Here is a 14,494-nt window from a genome sequence, read left to right on the forward strand (position 1 = left end):
CCTTGAGGATTGATCTGCTTTCCCGCGGCAGAGCCATCGGTCTTCTTAACAGCCTTGATTATTAAGGAGGTGGGCTAAGCTGTGTGGATGTTACAGGAGGCGGGGCTCCGATTAGCGAAATGAGTGTCATCTATCACAGCGCTGCTGGGAGAGACCTCCTCGGTTGTCTGAAGAGGACCGAGAGGAAGGAGATGGAAGGCGACCTTTAACAGCGTCCTCTGACACAATGACCACGATTCTGTCCTGATCCACTGAACCAATGAGTGATGATAGCAGTGCAGTGCCTAATTAGTAGATTTACGATTATATCAGAAGATGATATCCTTTGTCATCCATTAATTCTACAAACAAGCTTCTTTCAAAGTTGTTGATCTTATTTCAGCAGATGGTATTCCATACATCATCTCAAGTTATCTTTCTCTGTGCTTAATTTTTCCATTTCAGTACCATTTTGAAAATGGTTGAAGAATGTTGTTCTGATATCTTTTCTTACTGTAGTAGAATATTTAATGCAATTTAATTTAATCTTTTCATGCATAAAGTCTTGAAAACGGTCGGAGAATCATATATTTAATGATAATTTGGTAAATAACTTGTTATAATTTATATATAAATCTAATCCAGATTGGGTGATTAACAAAATCTGTGGTCTAATCAGTCTAAAGACAGACCTGTGTAATTAGGATGTTCACAGACAGTGTTTTTATGACTCTTATGACCTTTTTATTCAGATAGGACAGTAGAGAGATGACCGGAAATTACTGGGAGGAGAGAGGGAAGCGGGATCAGCGAAGGGTCACTGTGAGCGCAGCTGCGCTGTTGACACACTAACCACGAGGCTATTAGCACTGACCACAGCATTTTCTTTTGTTTGTTTTTTATTTAAAGATGACTGGAGACTGTATGAGAAACTAAATATCTTAATTTCAAAAATGTGTCTCCCTTTATTCAGTGGTTCTTAAAATGTCAAAGGCCACATTTTCCAAGACCGTATTAAATTTTTCTTCTGCTGTATTTATGACAATACTGCCTGTTTTTATTAACAAAAACTGGAAGTGTCGATAAATTAGTTAATCTATTCATTTATGTGATTATGTTGGATTTAAGACTCAATAGATTCAATAAAAATAATAGTTTTTGAGAGGAAAAATGAAACATGCAGTTTACGTTATGATTTATGTTGTGATTTTAGCATTTAAAAAAGCTTTTTAGATGCTCCATAAGTTCGTATTATTTAAATAATAAAAACAACACTGTTTTTTGTAAGTTTGCTGAAGCCAAGGCAAAATATCGGCTGATATTTGGTATTATCAGCATGTTTTTTTTTAAGAATATGTGATTTTTATTATTATTATTTCTTCTTGAAAATCGCAATATGATTACAGAATCAAGAGGTTGTCTAAATATAAATGTTAGTTTTATGTTTTATGAATTTCCTTTGTTTTCAAATGCATTAATTTTCAATTTATTTACAATTATTTTTGTAAATGTTATGTAAAATATGCATATGGTTGCAGCAATTGTTATGCATGTGTTATTTACCATATTTAAATGAAACGGTATGACATCATCCATATCAGCTTTAGTATCGGTTATCGGCCACCTTGCTCTCTTAAGATATTCCCATCGGCCATCACAAAACAATACTGGTCTGGTTGGCTAATTATTGAATCCATTGACAAGCAGAGTTTGTTTTCATCAATTAACTGCTACTGTTAGTTTTATTTATAGCATGTGTTGCCAATTTAGTATCTATGCCAGATAACACATTTGAGTATTGATCATCCCTATTGTCATGTCGTCCATCTTTCCCTTTCTTGCCATTCTGCATTCTTCAACAAAGTGTTCACTGACAAGCTTTGGCCTGCTCTCCCCACCTTTTCATCCCTTAGAGAATCTCATTTAGCAGCTCCTTGTTCTCCATTGCTCTCTTTCCCGCCCTGTACCGAAACACAGTGAGTGGGGTCACGCGCTTCAGGTAATGAATGAACCTGAACTCACAGCCAGCAGAGTGGAATGACTGATTTAAAGCACAGGAACATTTCGATCCAGCTGCTGTGTGTCTTGGCCAGCCTCTTTCCTAATTGAACTGTCATTTAACAACCGCTTCTAAAGAAAACAAACTCTGCCTCTGAGCTCCCATATTTGCATTTATGAAATACAGCCCAGCATGGATGCTCATCTCACCAGAGTTAATGAAATCTTTACGTGGTGTAATTGTGTGTGGGAGGCATCTCTTGAGTTGTGTGCTCCGGTGTGATGGATGTTAATATTAGAATTGTCACTTCTTTAAAGACATAAAGCAGGCAAAAGTAGCTGAAATGTGCCTGCTCTGTCCTCTCTATATCAATTTATGGTGTGTTTATCTGCATTTGAGTTTAAAGCCCATAATTCACATGTCAGATTAGTCTTTTGTATCCAGGCGTTTTATTTAAACATAAGATCTGGTCCACCCCCCACACTGCATTGGCCAAGAAGCTCTTATTTAGATAGAAAGTGACCATTTGAACCATAGTTTGTTTTGTTTTTGATATAGCTTGCCAATTTTTTGTGCAATTTCCATCAGACGGTCAGTGGACGTACAGTGGACGCTCCGCTGGTGTTCTGCTTGAGGCTGAGTCTATAGGGTAATATTGCTTTCATGAAGGCCCAGTAAGAGAATAACATTAGCTGGATTTCCATTAAAAGTTTAACTAGTCCGCAAGATTGGAATTACGGATAAAAAATTTGCAAATAACCACCGTTTGCATCCAACGAGTCAAAGAGGAAAACAACAAACAAACGTAATTTACTGATAGTCTGCCACTAAATATCACTAAGAAAAGTGGAAGAAGCCACTGAATATAATAATTTTCATATATAAAGTAATTGCAAAATTTGCAAAAAAGCTTTTAGGCTTGCTTGAGGTGGTTTTTGTCGTATGCGAAGAAGGGTTCATGTGAATAATGGAAGATGGAAATGCATTTGCTGAATAAATTCCCCCATGTGCATAAGAAAAGTCATGTGATTTGCGCGATGGGTCGGCATAACTTGACTAACCAGTAGAGTTGTTGCACAGCATCTGCAATGTTGTTATGCTCATTCTTAAATGTCACGAAAATGTAATTCTTAAATTAAACGAATGTGTTCCCAAACAGCAGGCATCCACCTCCGAAAGCAATAATCATGGCATTTATCGAGCTTTGTCTTCTAAAAATGAGGTGCAAGTACACTTTTTTTGATGTGCATAGAAGAATTTATTCATCAAAAACTCTCATTATTCGCATTAACCCTTTTTCGCAAAAGACAAAAACCACCTCAAGCGAGTGTAAAAAGGTTTTCACTAATTAAAATGAAAAATTTTCTTACATGATTCTTCAAATTGTGCATTAAAACAGGGTAATGGAAACATACCTACAGATACATAAACATAAGAGTGTATTAAAGAACAGACTCACTACAACTTTCAGAATCCAGAAAGCTATGCATATGGGATCTGCATCACATGTGCGTTGTAGGCAAAGCGTGAAATGAAAGCTGTTGCTCGCTCATACACACCCACATGCGCCCATCACTCACTAGGCTCACTAGGTCTGCCCTTCTCTTCTAATGGCTGTGCGTTTGACTTAGTAGCCATGCCTAAAGCTTCTCTCAGCAGGAGCATAGAGCTTTAAGTGCGTTTGCCTGAAACACCATCAATACTTAATCAGTCCATTACTATTCAGTGCATATTTAAGCCTTCAACAGCTCGCTCTCACATCTCAGGCTAGGCGTTTAAAATCGGCCATGCCAATAAACCCGCCTACTTACTCATTTATGGGTTTAGCAATTGCCTACTATCATTTCTGTCATTTTGCTCGGAGGAACAAGAGCGTTCCATGTATTTTGAAAACTCAGCCTTTGACAGTCTCACTCATTTTTAATGGCTCTGTCAGAAGGTTTAGCTGTTTATTTATTAAGACCAAAGCCATGGATTAAGTGGCTTATCCATTGCGAAAATGCTTTTCTGCCTCACTTGCTTTTTATTGCTTATAATATTCTCTTACTAAACCTTCAGATTCACTGTTTGCTTTGTTTCTAAGGCTTGTTAGTGCTGTCATCAGCTATATTTAGATACATCCGGTCTGACTGTTTAATGGAATGAGAATGCTCGTATCAGTTTTAGTGTTCAACCATTATGGGTTTTAATGGCCATGACTGATGATCTACAGAACAGGTTGATATAATGTCATAATGTGATATAATGTACACATTAAATTGTTGTAACCAAATCAAAATGTACTCAGAAATTACACTAAAAATTAGAGAAGCTAAATTTCCAAGTAGATTATTGTCCTCTGATCTAAATATTATCAAATGTAGTCCTAAGCAACATATCAGTCGATCTCATTTTAATAACATCTTCATGTAATTTGCTTCATTGTTAGTCAACTATGGTTGCAGGCTATATAAGTAGCAACACAGTTCAGCTATTTGTCATTTCCTGAAATCATAGTTCCAATGAACATTCGCAAACTGCATGTCAGTATTGTGTGGTTGGAACTATAGCTCTTTATCTGTGGTTAACGTGTGGTTAGATTCTTGTTAGTATGACATGTAGACTTAAATAGATCATGCTCTTGATTAAAAAGCAAAATAGCATTCAGTACAATCTGTGTGTCCCAATTCACATGTTTGTGTTCGGGTCAATTCTATTCCAATCTCATGCACTGAACTGTCATGGCTTTCTTTACGTAGCAGAAAGAAAGGGCCATCAAAATGTGATATCGGATGACAAAATAACCTTTTAATTTTCATACGATTGACAGAAGAGTACATAATGCAGGGGGTTCTCAACTCTAGCTGTTAAGGTCCACTTTCCTGCAGAGTTTCGCTCCAACATTGATCAAACTCACTTGATTAGGGTTGTAGCTAAACTCTGCAGGGAAGTTAACCTCGAGGACCAGAGTTGAGAACCCCTGACATAATGCATTAAGTGCATAGTGTATAGTGCATCATTTGGAATGCAACAACTTTCATTCAGTACATATGCAAATATATACAAGTTTCATTTGAGAAGAGAATTTTGTTACTGTGGTTTCAGGAAACAGATGTGGTTAGCTAGTAATTTTCTCCAGTGATACATTTAAGAAGTGAGTCTATAAATGTACAGGGAATGCACCTATTTATACAAACAGCAATGTTTTGATATCACTACAGAGATAAGTGTTAAAGGGAAATGAACCTGTGAATGGCTTACTATTTATCACCTTTAAGCTCTTGAATGAAATATTACTGTATCCTCCAAAATTATTTTAGTTTCTTGACTCCTCCAGTCTGTCACACATTCTCCTGCTATTCTCTTCCTCCTCCTGGTAAATGGGTTGGGTGGAGGGAGTGTGAGCTCACCTGCTGATCAAGATGTGTTAAATAGAGCATATGTAATCATGTCTGTCTCTCGTCTGACTCCTGCATTTGTCATAGAGGCTTGACTTAGTGTCTTATTATAGGAGAAAGTCCAGACCTTTTTTTAAGGACAAATTGAAGACCATTTAAATTTTTAATCTGATCTCTAGACTCTGATTGGCACTTAATGAATGTTATAGTTGGGCAGTTTGTCTAAATTGTCTAAATTAAACTATTTAGGTTCTCGTCAGTCAGGAGATTCTGATTTCCAATAATATTTCATATAATTCTTTCTCTCTCTTGGCAGTGGGACTCGATGAAAGATGACAGAGGAGGTGATTGTTATAGCCAAGTGGGACTACACAGCTCAGCAAGACCAGGAACTGGACATCCGGAAGAACGAGCGCCTGTGGTTGCTGGATGATTCCAAGACCTGGTGGAGAGTCCGCAACGCATCCAACCGCACCGGCTACGTCCCCTCTAATTATGTTGAGCGCAAAAACAGTCTGAAGAAAACCTCACTAGTGAAGAACCTGAAAGACACTCTCGGTAAGACGTCTCACAGCTCAGTGAAGCATTCCACCAATTGACAGTCCTGCCAAACTAGAAAAATCCTTAAAGGCAAGTCGGTTTATTTAGCAGGCATCTTGGCAACACCATCAAGAAGCAACTGCTCAACTGCTAAGTGCCCATAAAATGCCAAATCTAAATCTGACAGTGACTGGAATGCTTGCTCTCCTTTGTTTTCGTTCAATTGTGAATTTGACAACAGGCCTTTTAATGGCCTAAGCCTAAGCCAGTCAGATTTAAGGTTAAGAATAGTTGGGTTGTTTGATAAATTGTTCTGTGTTGACCTAAATGTCATACTGAAGAGTCTGTACAGGTTTAGACCTCTTACTCCTTCAGTAGGAGATGACGTGTATGAAACGCCCTTGCAGTTGCAATGCCCTACTTCCCCCATACGCCTCCGGAGCTTCATGCCTTTTAACGCTCAATCTGTCATCTCAAGGCACTAAGGAAAACTCTTGGGACTGTCATTTTTTGCAGTGAGTTATGTACAAGCCAACAACACAAGAAAACCCTGGGATCCTTTGATTGCATGTGTTACGCTTCATAAAAAATGATTGAATTTATTGTTGAGATACTTTGATCTAAAGTCACCTTGAGGGCCCCTCCTTCATCCATTCCAATAAAACATCTTAATGTTAAAGTATCTATCACAACACTAAAAGCAGGTGAAGCATCTGAACACATAAGTTTGTGAGGGCATTGTTTTGTTAGGACAGCATTCGTGGGAATTTTTTTTTATTGAAAATGGAGACTGTTCAAAAATGGATCTCATGTTCAAGATTGGTGTGGCCCTAGGGCAGAGGTGGAGAATGTCAGTCCTGGATAGCCGCAGCCTTGCAGAGTTTTGCTTTAACCCTAATCAAAACACACATGAACAAGCTAATTAAGGTCTGAAAATTACAGGCAGGTGAGTTTTAATTAGCGTTGGAGCTGAACTGTGCAGGTCTGTGGCTCTCCTTGCCCTTGTCTCGCATACTGTAGCTAGACCTTCAGACTGATGGCTGAAACTTTAAATATTTCATAATTTTCAGTATCCAGCATTTAGTTGATCCTGATAAGCGCTCGTCATCACAGTTGTAAACTCGATGGCTTTCTTCTTTCGTGAGGAGTTTGGCGGCACAGCATTTTTGTTTTCAGGCAGAACATTAAAGAGCCAGACACACATCTCCCAGAAATCCTGTAGAATTCAACTAATATGATGATGACTTTGACACTCCTGAAAAATGTCCACTTTTGTGTCCCATATGCATCAGATGTTTAGCCAACGGTCCGTTGGCATGACATCTGAGGCTGAGACTACCCCTGCCATAGAGGCTGGGACCCCCTGCTGTTCATTAGCAAAACCACCAATAATCCTCACTATACTGTTTAGCCCTCAAAATAAACATTGATACGTTGTACTTTTTTGGAAATATTTGGAGATAATTTTTATATTTTCTGTGGTCTCTTGCTAAACAGTTATTTATCCTTTAAAGGGTGCAGAATCACATTTGCCATAGCTGGCAAATATTTTCCACAAGTGCAAGGTATCAATCAGTTCTCCCATGGGCCGTCTCGGGACCTACATATGGGTAAGACACTACAGGTGTGAGGATTAATGGATTTCTAGCTCCATTGCATCCCAATTTCTGCGCTTCTCATGAAATGCCTGAGTTCTAGGCCAGAGCATTTCCATTTCCATGTGCTGCAGACGGAGAAAAAGAATCCGTGGGTACTGGTTGAGAATGTAACCTGGAAAGTTTAGGAAGAGAATATGGAAAACTTAAAAAGCTCTTGCATTGTCAGTCAAAAATTACATTGGATTCTATTTAATCTGAGATACTAACCACATCACACTAACCAATGTATTTTTTATGTATTTTTAAATCTGTCCAAATCATTAGTATCCCTTAATGAGAGCATGCTTATCCCTGTCTATGTGTTTATTTGTCCCATAAGTGATTACCATGAGTTAATGAGCTCTAAATAACATTTTGTTATTTTGTTAATGAGCTCTGAACAACAGGAAGCAGTGAATCGATAATGTCTTTTCTGCTGCGGGAGGTAAAGACGTGGAAAGGTTTAATAGCTACTGAAGTTGTTAAATGCAAAGCATTTTCCCCATGCAGGTCCCTGAGACAGCCAATGAAATTGGAGTAGACTTTCATGAAAAGAGTGTTACATTTTACCTGCTTCCTTTCCATTGTGTTCCATTGTGTGTGAGTGAATGTGTGTGAATTCCAAGCAGGTTAAGTGGAGCATTTTTAAAGCAGGTTAGACAAGTGTTGAAATGAGATTCCTCATTCAAATTTAATCTGTCCATCCATTGCAAAGCCTTCAGATTTTGGTGATAATAAACAGTTGGAATTAGGGCTGTGCGATTAATCAAAACAGAATCGCAATCGCGATTTGAGATATTGCGATTTTGGTAATTCCAAAGCCTGCAATGTGGACGTGATATTTTTCTATTCCAAGGCATATGCTTGACTGTCAGCCTTGAGTGACTGTCTTACTAACCAAAAGAGTGAGCACACCTCCATTCTCCCCAATCAGCACTGCTCTAACCAACTGCGTAAACGCCCACCATTAAATAAAAAGGGAAAGTGGGAGAGAGAGAGCGAGAGTGTGTGTGTGTGTGTGTGTGTGTGTGTGTGTGTGTGTGTGTGTGAGTGTGTGATTATAACATCTACAGGGTCGATAGTTAGGCTAAGTTAATAAAGAAAAACTTATGTAATATGAGATTACTTGGCTTCGAAATGACATTAACATTAATTTACAAGAGCTGTGTCACAACACATATCAGGAGCTCCCTTATTGTTTCTGCTTTCACTACTGGATAATAAAATATATGTTCTTATATGTTTTTATTAATACATGTACGTTATCTTGCACATTTTATCTCCCCAACAGATTCTAATTTGATAAAAGTTTATAATGCATGTTCGCTATTCCCAATTCAGAAGACCACACACACAGCCTGTATCTCTGAATGCTTCTCATATTCACTCCTCTCTGCCGTTTCTCATGGAGGAGTCGTTAAACTCACGCACACACGCAGCCTGTCTTGAAATGTTTGGTTATACTCGTGCGGGTCAGCTCCACACGTCTCCACGAGCGCATCTGGCAATATGGATGAGACCTGATGCACGCACATAACCTGTCTGGCTCCGCTTTTAAAACGAGTGTAAATTCAGTCTGCTTTGCTAATTTCCCTTGGATGAAATGAAACATTCAGCACATTTTCCACTTGTTCTTAAAATCCCAAATACTTAAAATTGAATACATCAGCCTACGTAACCTATGTAGTACTTTAATTACTAAAGTAATACAGTTCTTTATTTACACAAAATAAACAAATCTTTCCTGTGAAATTCAATAATTAAGTAAATTCTTTAAAAGTTGTTATACATTTACAATATTCCCTGCTTAAAAAAAAAAAACATAGAACCTCGCCCAAAACACAATAGAAAATGTAATGGATTAAAGGGTTATAATGGGTTTTATATTAGGCTTTAATGTGAACTATAATGGTGTCTACTGGTATTTGACAGATTCTATCAGTGGGATGTAATCTGTCAGATGGGAAACAATAGAACAACAGTAATTCCTATGGGAATAGTGCCCAAAACACACTACAAAAAGTAATTTTGTAATTGTTTTAATGGAAACCATAAGAATTTCTATGATGGTTTCTATTGTTTTTTATTTTTTCAGCAGGGTAACGATACCCATACTGTGCTGCACACTATCGACAATATTAAGCTGAAGCTTGACTGTGCAAAATTCAAATCGCAAATCAAATCACAATCACAATATCTGTCAAAAAAAATCACAGTTAGATATCTTCCACAAATCGCTCAGCCCTATTAGGAATAGGTCCAGCGCAGTTTGGTTTACTTTTTTGTGCGTGTTGATTTTTTTACATTTGTCAAAATACTTGGTGTTTTAGTTATTCCCTAATAATCTATGGAACAAAGATAAGAGGGCCATTTACTTGAATAACAAGAGGAAGGTCGTGAATATGCGTCAGTGACCTTCTAAGTTAATTCTGCATTGGGAATTAATTCCCACTGAGGGGCCACAGGGGGGTTAAAGTGTTTCTCATTATCGACTTTTAGTATCAGGGGTGCAAAGGGTCTTCAGACAGGCTCTTCATGATTGGCTTTATGACAAATGGGACACCTTATGGTCAAATGGATTTCAAATAGTAAAGTTCAGCATTTGTACAACCAACTGTATTTACATTAAAACCACATTAAAAAAGGCCATTTTGACCAAGAAATACATTTGATCGTTTACACTCGCATTATGACATAGCTTGATCACTCTTCACAGTATGCACACACAAACATGATTTTTTTTAAAGAACAAAATTATCCTATTGATTGTATAAGTCTTGCCTTTTTTATTTTCCTATATTTATTTTAGCTTGTTATTTTGAACAATACTGTTGGGGGTTCTGTCTCCTTCTAACATATAAGCGTGTCAATATGTGGACCATGTGGTGTAGGAGAGAAACAGTCTCCCTGTCTGAAAACTTTCTGAATGTGCAACATCGTATTTCCCTAATAGAGGCAAGGCTCAATGAAAGACAAATGGAGTCTGCAGCATTACTGTGGGTTAAGTTCCAAGCTAATCATATAGATGGGGAGTTAATTGAATGAAGGGATATTTGGGTATTATTATGGTATGGAGCTTAATGGACAGCATAATTGTGGGGGAGCGCCATTATTGCAGCTTTGTTGGTTGGACAATTTTGCCTGTTAACAAGTCACTTTTATATTTGACATAAGTAAACTGTAAGTGTAAAGGTTAAAGAGAAAAGGGCTGATTGCTTTCTGGAAATGCAGGTTAATGAACGGTTATATTATCAGTTTGTAATGAAATGAATGTATGAAAATGAGTGTCTGGCTGCATTGGAATTAATGTGCCAGAACGGCCATGAGGGAGTTTCCGTTATTGTGTTGCTTGTAGTAGTTTGGTGTGCCATGTTTTGTGCCAGAATCAAATCTCCTCTGCTCAAGTCAACAGCTTCATCCCTCTCTGGGACGTCTGAAAAGAGGCTTCACGTTGTGTCATCTCAAAGACTTCTTGTATGTGATTTTCATTGATTTTTCAATCTTGAGTCTCCTTTTTTAAGCCTTCTCAGGCATTCCTCTCACGTATTTGTCGCTGGTGGTGGGACGTGCTTCTATTTCTAGATTTCCCAGAAGGCCTTTGTTCTGTTTGTGTTGCAGTGTTCATTCCCTGTCAGCCCGAGCCTCAGAAGTGCACACCGCTCTCAGCCGACGCAGTCTCTTAAGTTCCAGAATAAGGAAAAGTTTCTGCTCCCTTTGAACTAGAAAATTGTGTTAACTGTTCTTGTTTGCGATCCAGGTCACTCCCACATCATAGAGTTTTGAGTGCTGTTACTACTCAGACAGCTAGTCAATGTGTAGAGCACTAATGCTAACATACAGTATACATAATCACCCACATTTGCTTTATATCGTGATTGATCATTGGAGTCACTTTGAGTAATTCTTCCATCCCTACCTTCTGGACTGCAAGGCAAGGGTCGATATCTTAGTCTGAAGTCAGGAATGGTTTCAGATTAGTTTGCGCCCCAGAAAGCCTTTGGTAGAGATATTTCCAGGTTAATGTGCAGTGTGGTGTGAGACTGACAATCCCTAGAGGAAGTACCTGTTAAGTGTACTTCAGTGGTCAAGGACCCAGGAGTTGAAGTTGGCCTTCTTTTTTGTCTTCACACATATCTATTCGAGCCTAAGAATGCTGCTCGCGTGCAAGAGATGCTTGTGTGTGCAAGCACGCCTGGATGCATGTGAGAAAGCTTTGCAGATCATTTGATAGGCTCCTGGAGAATTGTGAGAATTTGACAGACATCAAATGTTCGCCTGCTTTCCCACGGCTCTGTTATTCTGTGTGTCATTACTTTCCAAATTGACTTCTCTTTCTCCTGTCAGCTCATGTCAGATTGAGTTTCTTCTCATCCTCCCCCTTGCACATTTTCCAGTCATATCAATATGAAGCATACTGCCCCTGTTGCCTGGGATGCCCATTGCATTTGAATTGCTCACAGAGAGCTGGGGTTTGGAGTCTGCAAGGAGTTACCAGTCCTCAGTCCAATTTCCACAGCCCGCTATTTCTGTGTACTCTGTGACAGTGACAGCACACCGAGCGTGCATATGAGAACATAAAGCGTGTGATTGTGGGCTGTATGTGGCCAAATGGGATCAGTAGAGGAGGCAGGAACATTGGCAGTGGCAGATCTCCTCTGTTACCTGGGAACAAGTGAGAGGGCTTATTTTTGGCTGCCTGTCAAGACACTGAAATGCAAACTGGGGTCCTACTCAGAATACGACGGGGTACCTGTCTGTTTCACTGGCATTTAGACAATGAATGTGTTTACATGTACATTGAAATCCTGGTAACTGTCAAAAATCTGCTCATTATAATAACACGATTTTGAAACATGCAGAAGAGGTGCACACATGGAGGCCGCCAGAATGCTGGCAGAGGTGTTTACATTAGGGCTGGAATTTGACACACATTTCACGTTGCGTTTTGATTAGATATAGATTATTTTGGATATCTCAAGGAATTTTTTTTTTTTTTTTTACAATTACAATTACAATATATTTTAACTTCAATTTGTTTTTAATAGTGACTGTCATAAAAAAAAATTAACTTTGAAAAACAGTAAAATATTATAATGAATTTATTATATGGTGCATATATTTAGCAAAATGCCCCTCTCTACAATTTCTTTTTCTAGCTAATTAACGAGTTTATGGTCACTGAATACACTGATTGAGCTATTACATGAGACAGAATTGCAGAGGTTTAGTCATGTTTATTTTGTGCTGAAACTGATATAAGTGCGGAGGAGATGATTAGTTCACATGCACCTTTTTTTGCCACTTTTATTTAACTGTGGCGCTACAGCGATCTGTCACTCCACAATAAACAGTGCCAAAATGCCATTTATTGTTTAAATACTGCAATACAGTGGACAGAATTTGAAATCTGAGACTTGGTTTCATATTAAAAGTACCAAAGCACAATACTTATTGCGATATATTGGATGGGAGGTGTCCTTAAATGTTCTGTCCATTAACTGAAAACAGGCTAGACTAATAGATTCTTGGCATTTGAGAATCAATATTGTTTCATAAAAATAAGAATCAATTAAAATATCTGTATAAGATAAGATATCTGTATTTTTTACCTAGCCCTAATTTACATGCAGTGAAAAATTGGAGTTATGGACAATGGGATGTGTGTACTGATCTGACTTACTAAAAGTATGTTTTTGACATGTTCCCTGTATAAGAAAACCAAGTTTTTGACAATCATAAAGAATCATATTCCAACTAGTGGTGTACATATATGTTTGTGTACGTTTGAAGTGGAAATGTATGTGCTCAAACCATTGTCTGTTTCTTAGGTTACTTGTTCCTTTGTTAGATATATCATATCAGAGTAATTCCACCCCTCTTTAGAGCTGAATATTAAAGTCTTCAATCCTTAATCTCTCTTTTCTTCCATAGTTTTCAGTGCACCTCCAGGACTCAAGTGTTTACTTTTTGGCCCTCTGACACAGTCTACTCTGTCACATCACTAGTCTCGAGTAGATCAGCTTCTATTTGCCCAGAAGTGGGAACAAATTTCTATAGTAGGAGAAAATGTTATGCTTTAAGACATCATTGAACTAAAGGGAATTTTCCAGTTACATTAAAGAGTAATATAGGAATGGAAATCATGAGGAAATTAAAGCAGAAGCATGCCATTTCCCTGCCACTTACATGATCAAATGTATCCTCTTCGGCATTAAAGCAACAAATGTTGTTTCTGTCTTTTTGACTGATTCATAATTTAAAAATCCTACTGTATGTTTGTTGTTGCATGTGCAGTCAGTGAGTACATTGCAATAGAAAGGCATGTTATCTTTTTTCTTGTCAGTGTATTTTTTCACTGTTGTGCTGTGGCACTTTATATTTAGTATTGAAAATATAGTCATGAAGTTTTTATGATTTTAGATTTAGTGAGTATAGTGTTATTTTTATGCCTATGCACTGGCAGAAGAATGCAGATGTTAAAGAACAGATGAACTGTTAAATGTTAAAAGGGCCAGGAAAAGAAATCAATGCATCGCGAATCGAGAAACGATTCAGCATCGATTCTGACATTTTCCAAATGCATCGCGGTTCTTTCTCGAGTCAGTTCTGAGCCTAGTTTTGAACAGTAGATGGCACTGCAAGCTTTAGAAACAGCAATACTCTGCTTTTTGAAAAGGTTAAAGCAAATAACAAGAGTGTTCACAATGGGCTGTTTACATTAATCTTCCGTCATAAAAGCGGTGAAATTACATGACTCAGCCGAACGCACAAGCGCTCTTCAGCACTCTTTTTCGTGAGCATTTGAGTGTGTAGATAAAAAGTAAATTAGAGCGCCATCTGCTTAAAATCTAAGCTCAGAATTCATCTAAATAAATTTTTGATTATTTCCATGATTGATTGTTAATTTAACAATCAATTAAATGATTAATCGTTAACCTTAATACTGCAAAATGTATCTGTTG

The 14,494-nt window shown here is 37.9% G+C and overlaps 1 protein-coding gene across 1 annotated transcript in view; it reads left to right on the top strand.

The window, feature by feature from the left end:
- The window catches only part of LOC113108906 (cytoplasmic protein NCK2-like), a 57,762-nt gene that overhangs the window by 39,949 nt on the left and 3,319 nt on the right, over positions 1–14,494 (top strand). Inside the window, exon 2 of the mRNA XM_026272320.1 lies at positions 5,672–5,913. Coding sequence (XP_026128105.1) covers positions 5,688–5,913 — 226 coding nt within the window. The 5' untranslated portion in view covers positions 5,672–5,687. The remainder of the gene's footprint in view (positions 1–5,671; positions 5,914–14,494) is intronic.

Source organism: Carassius auratus, chromosome 9, assembly GCF_003368295.1.
Source record: "Carassius auratus strain Wakin chromosome 9, ASM336829v1, whole genome shotgun sequence".
Lineage (NCBI taxonomy): Eukaryota > Metazoa > Chordata > Actinopteri > Cypriniformes > Cyprinidae > Carassius > Carassius auratus.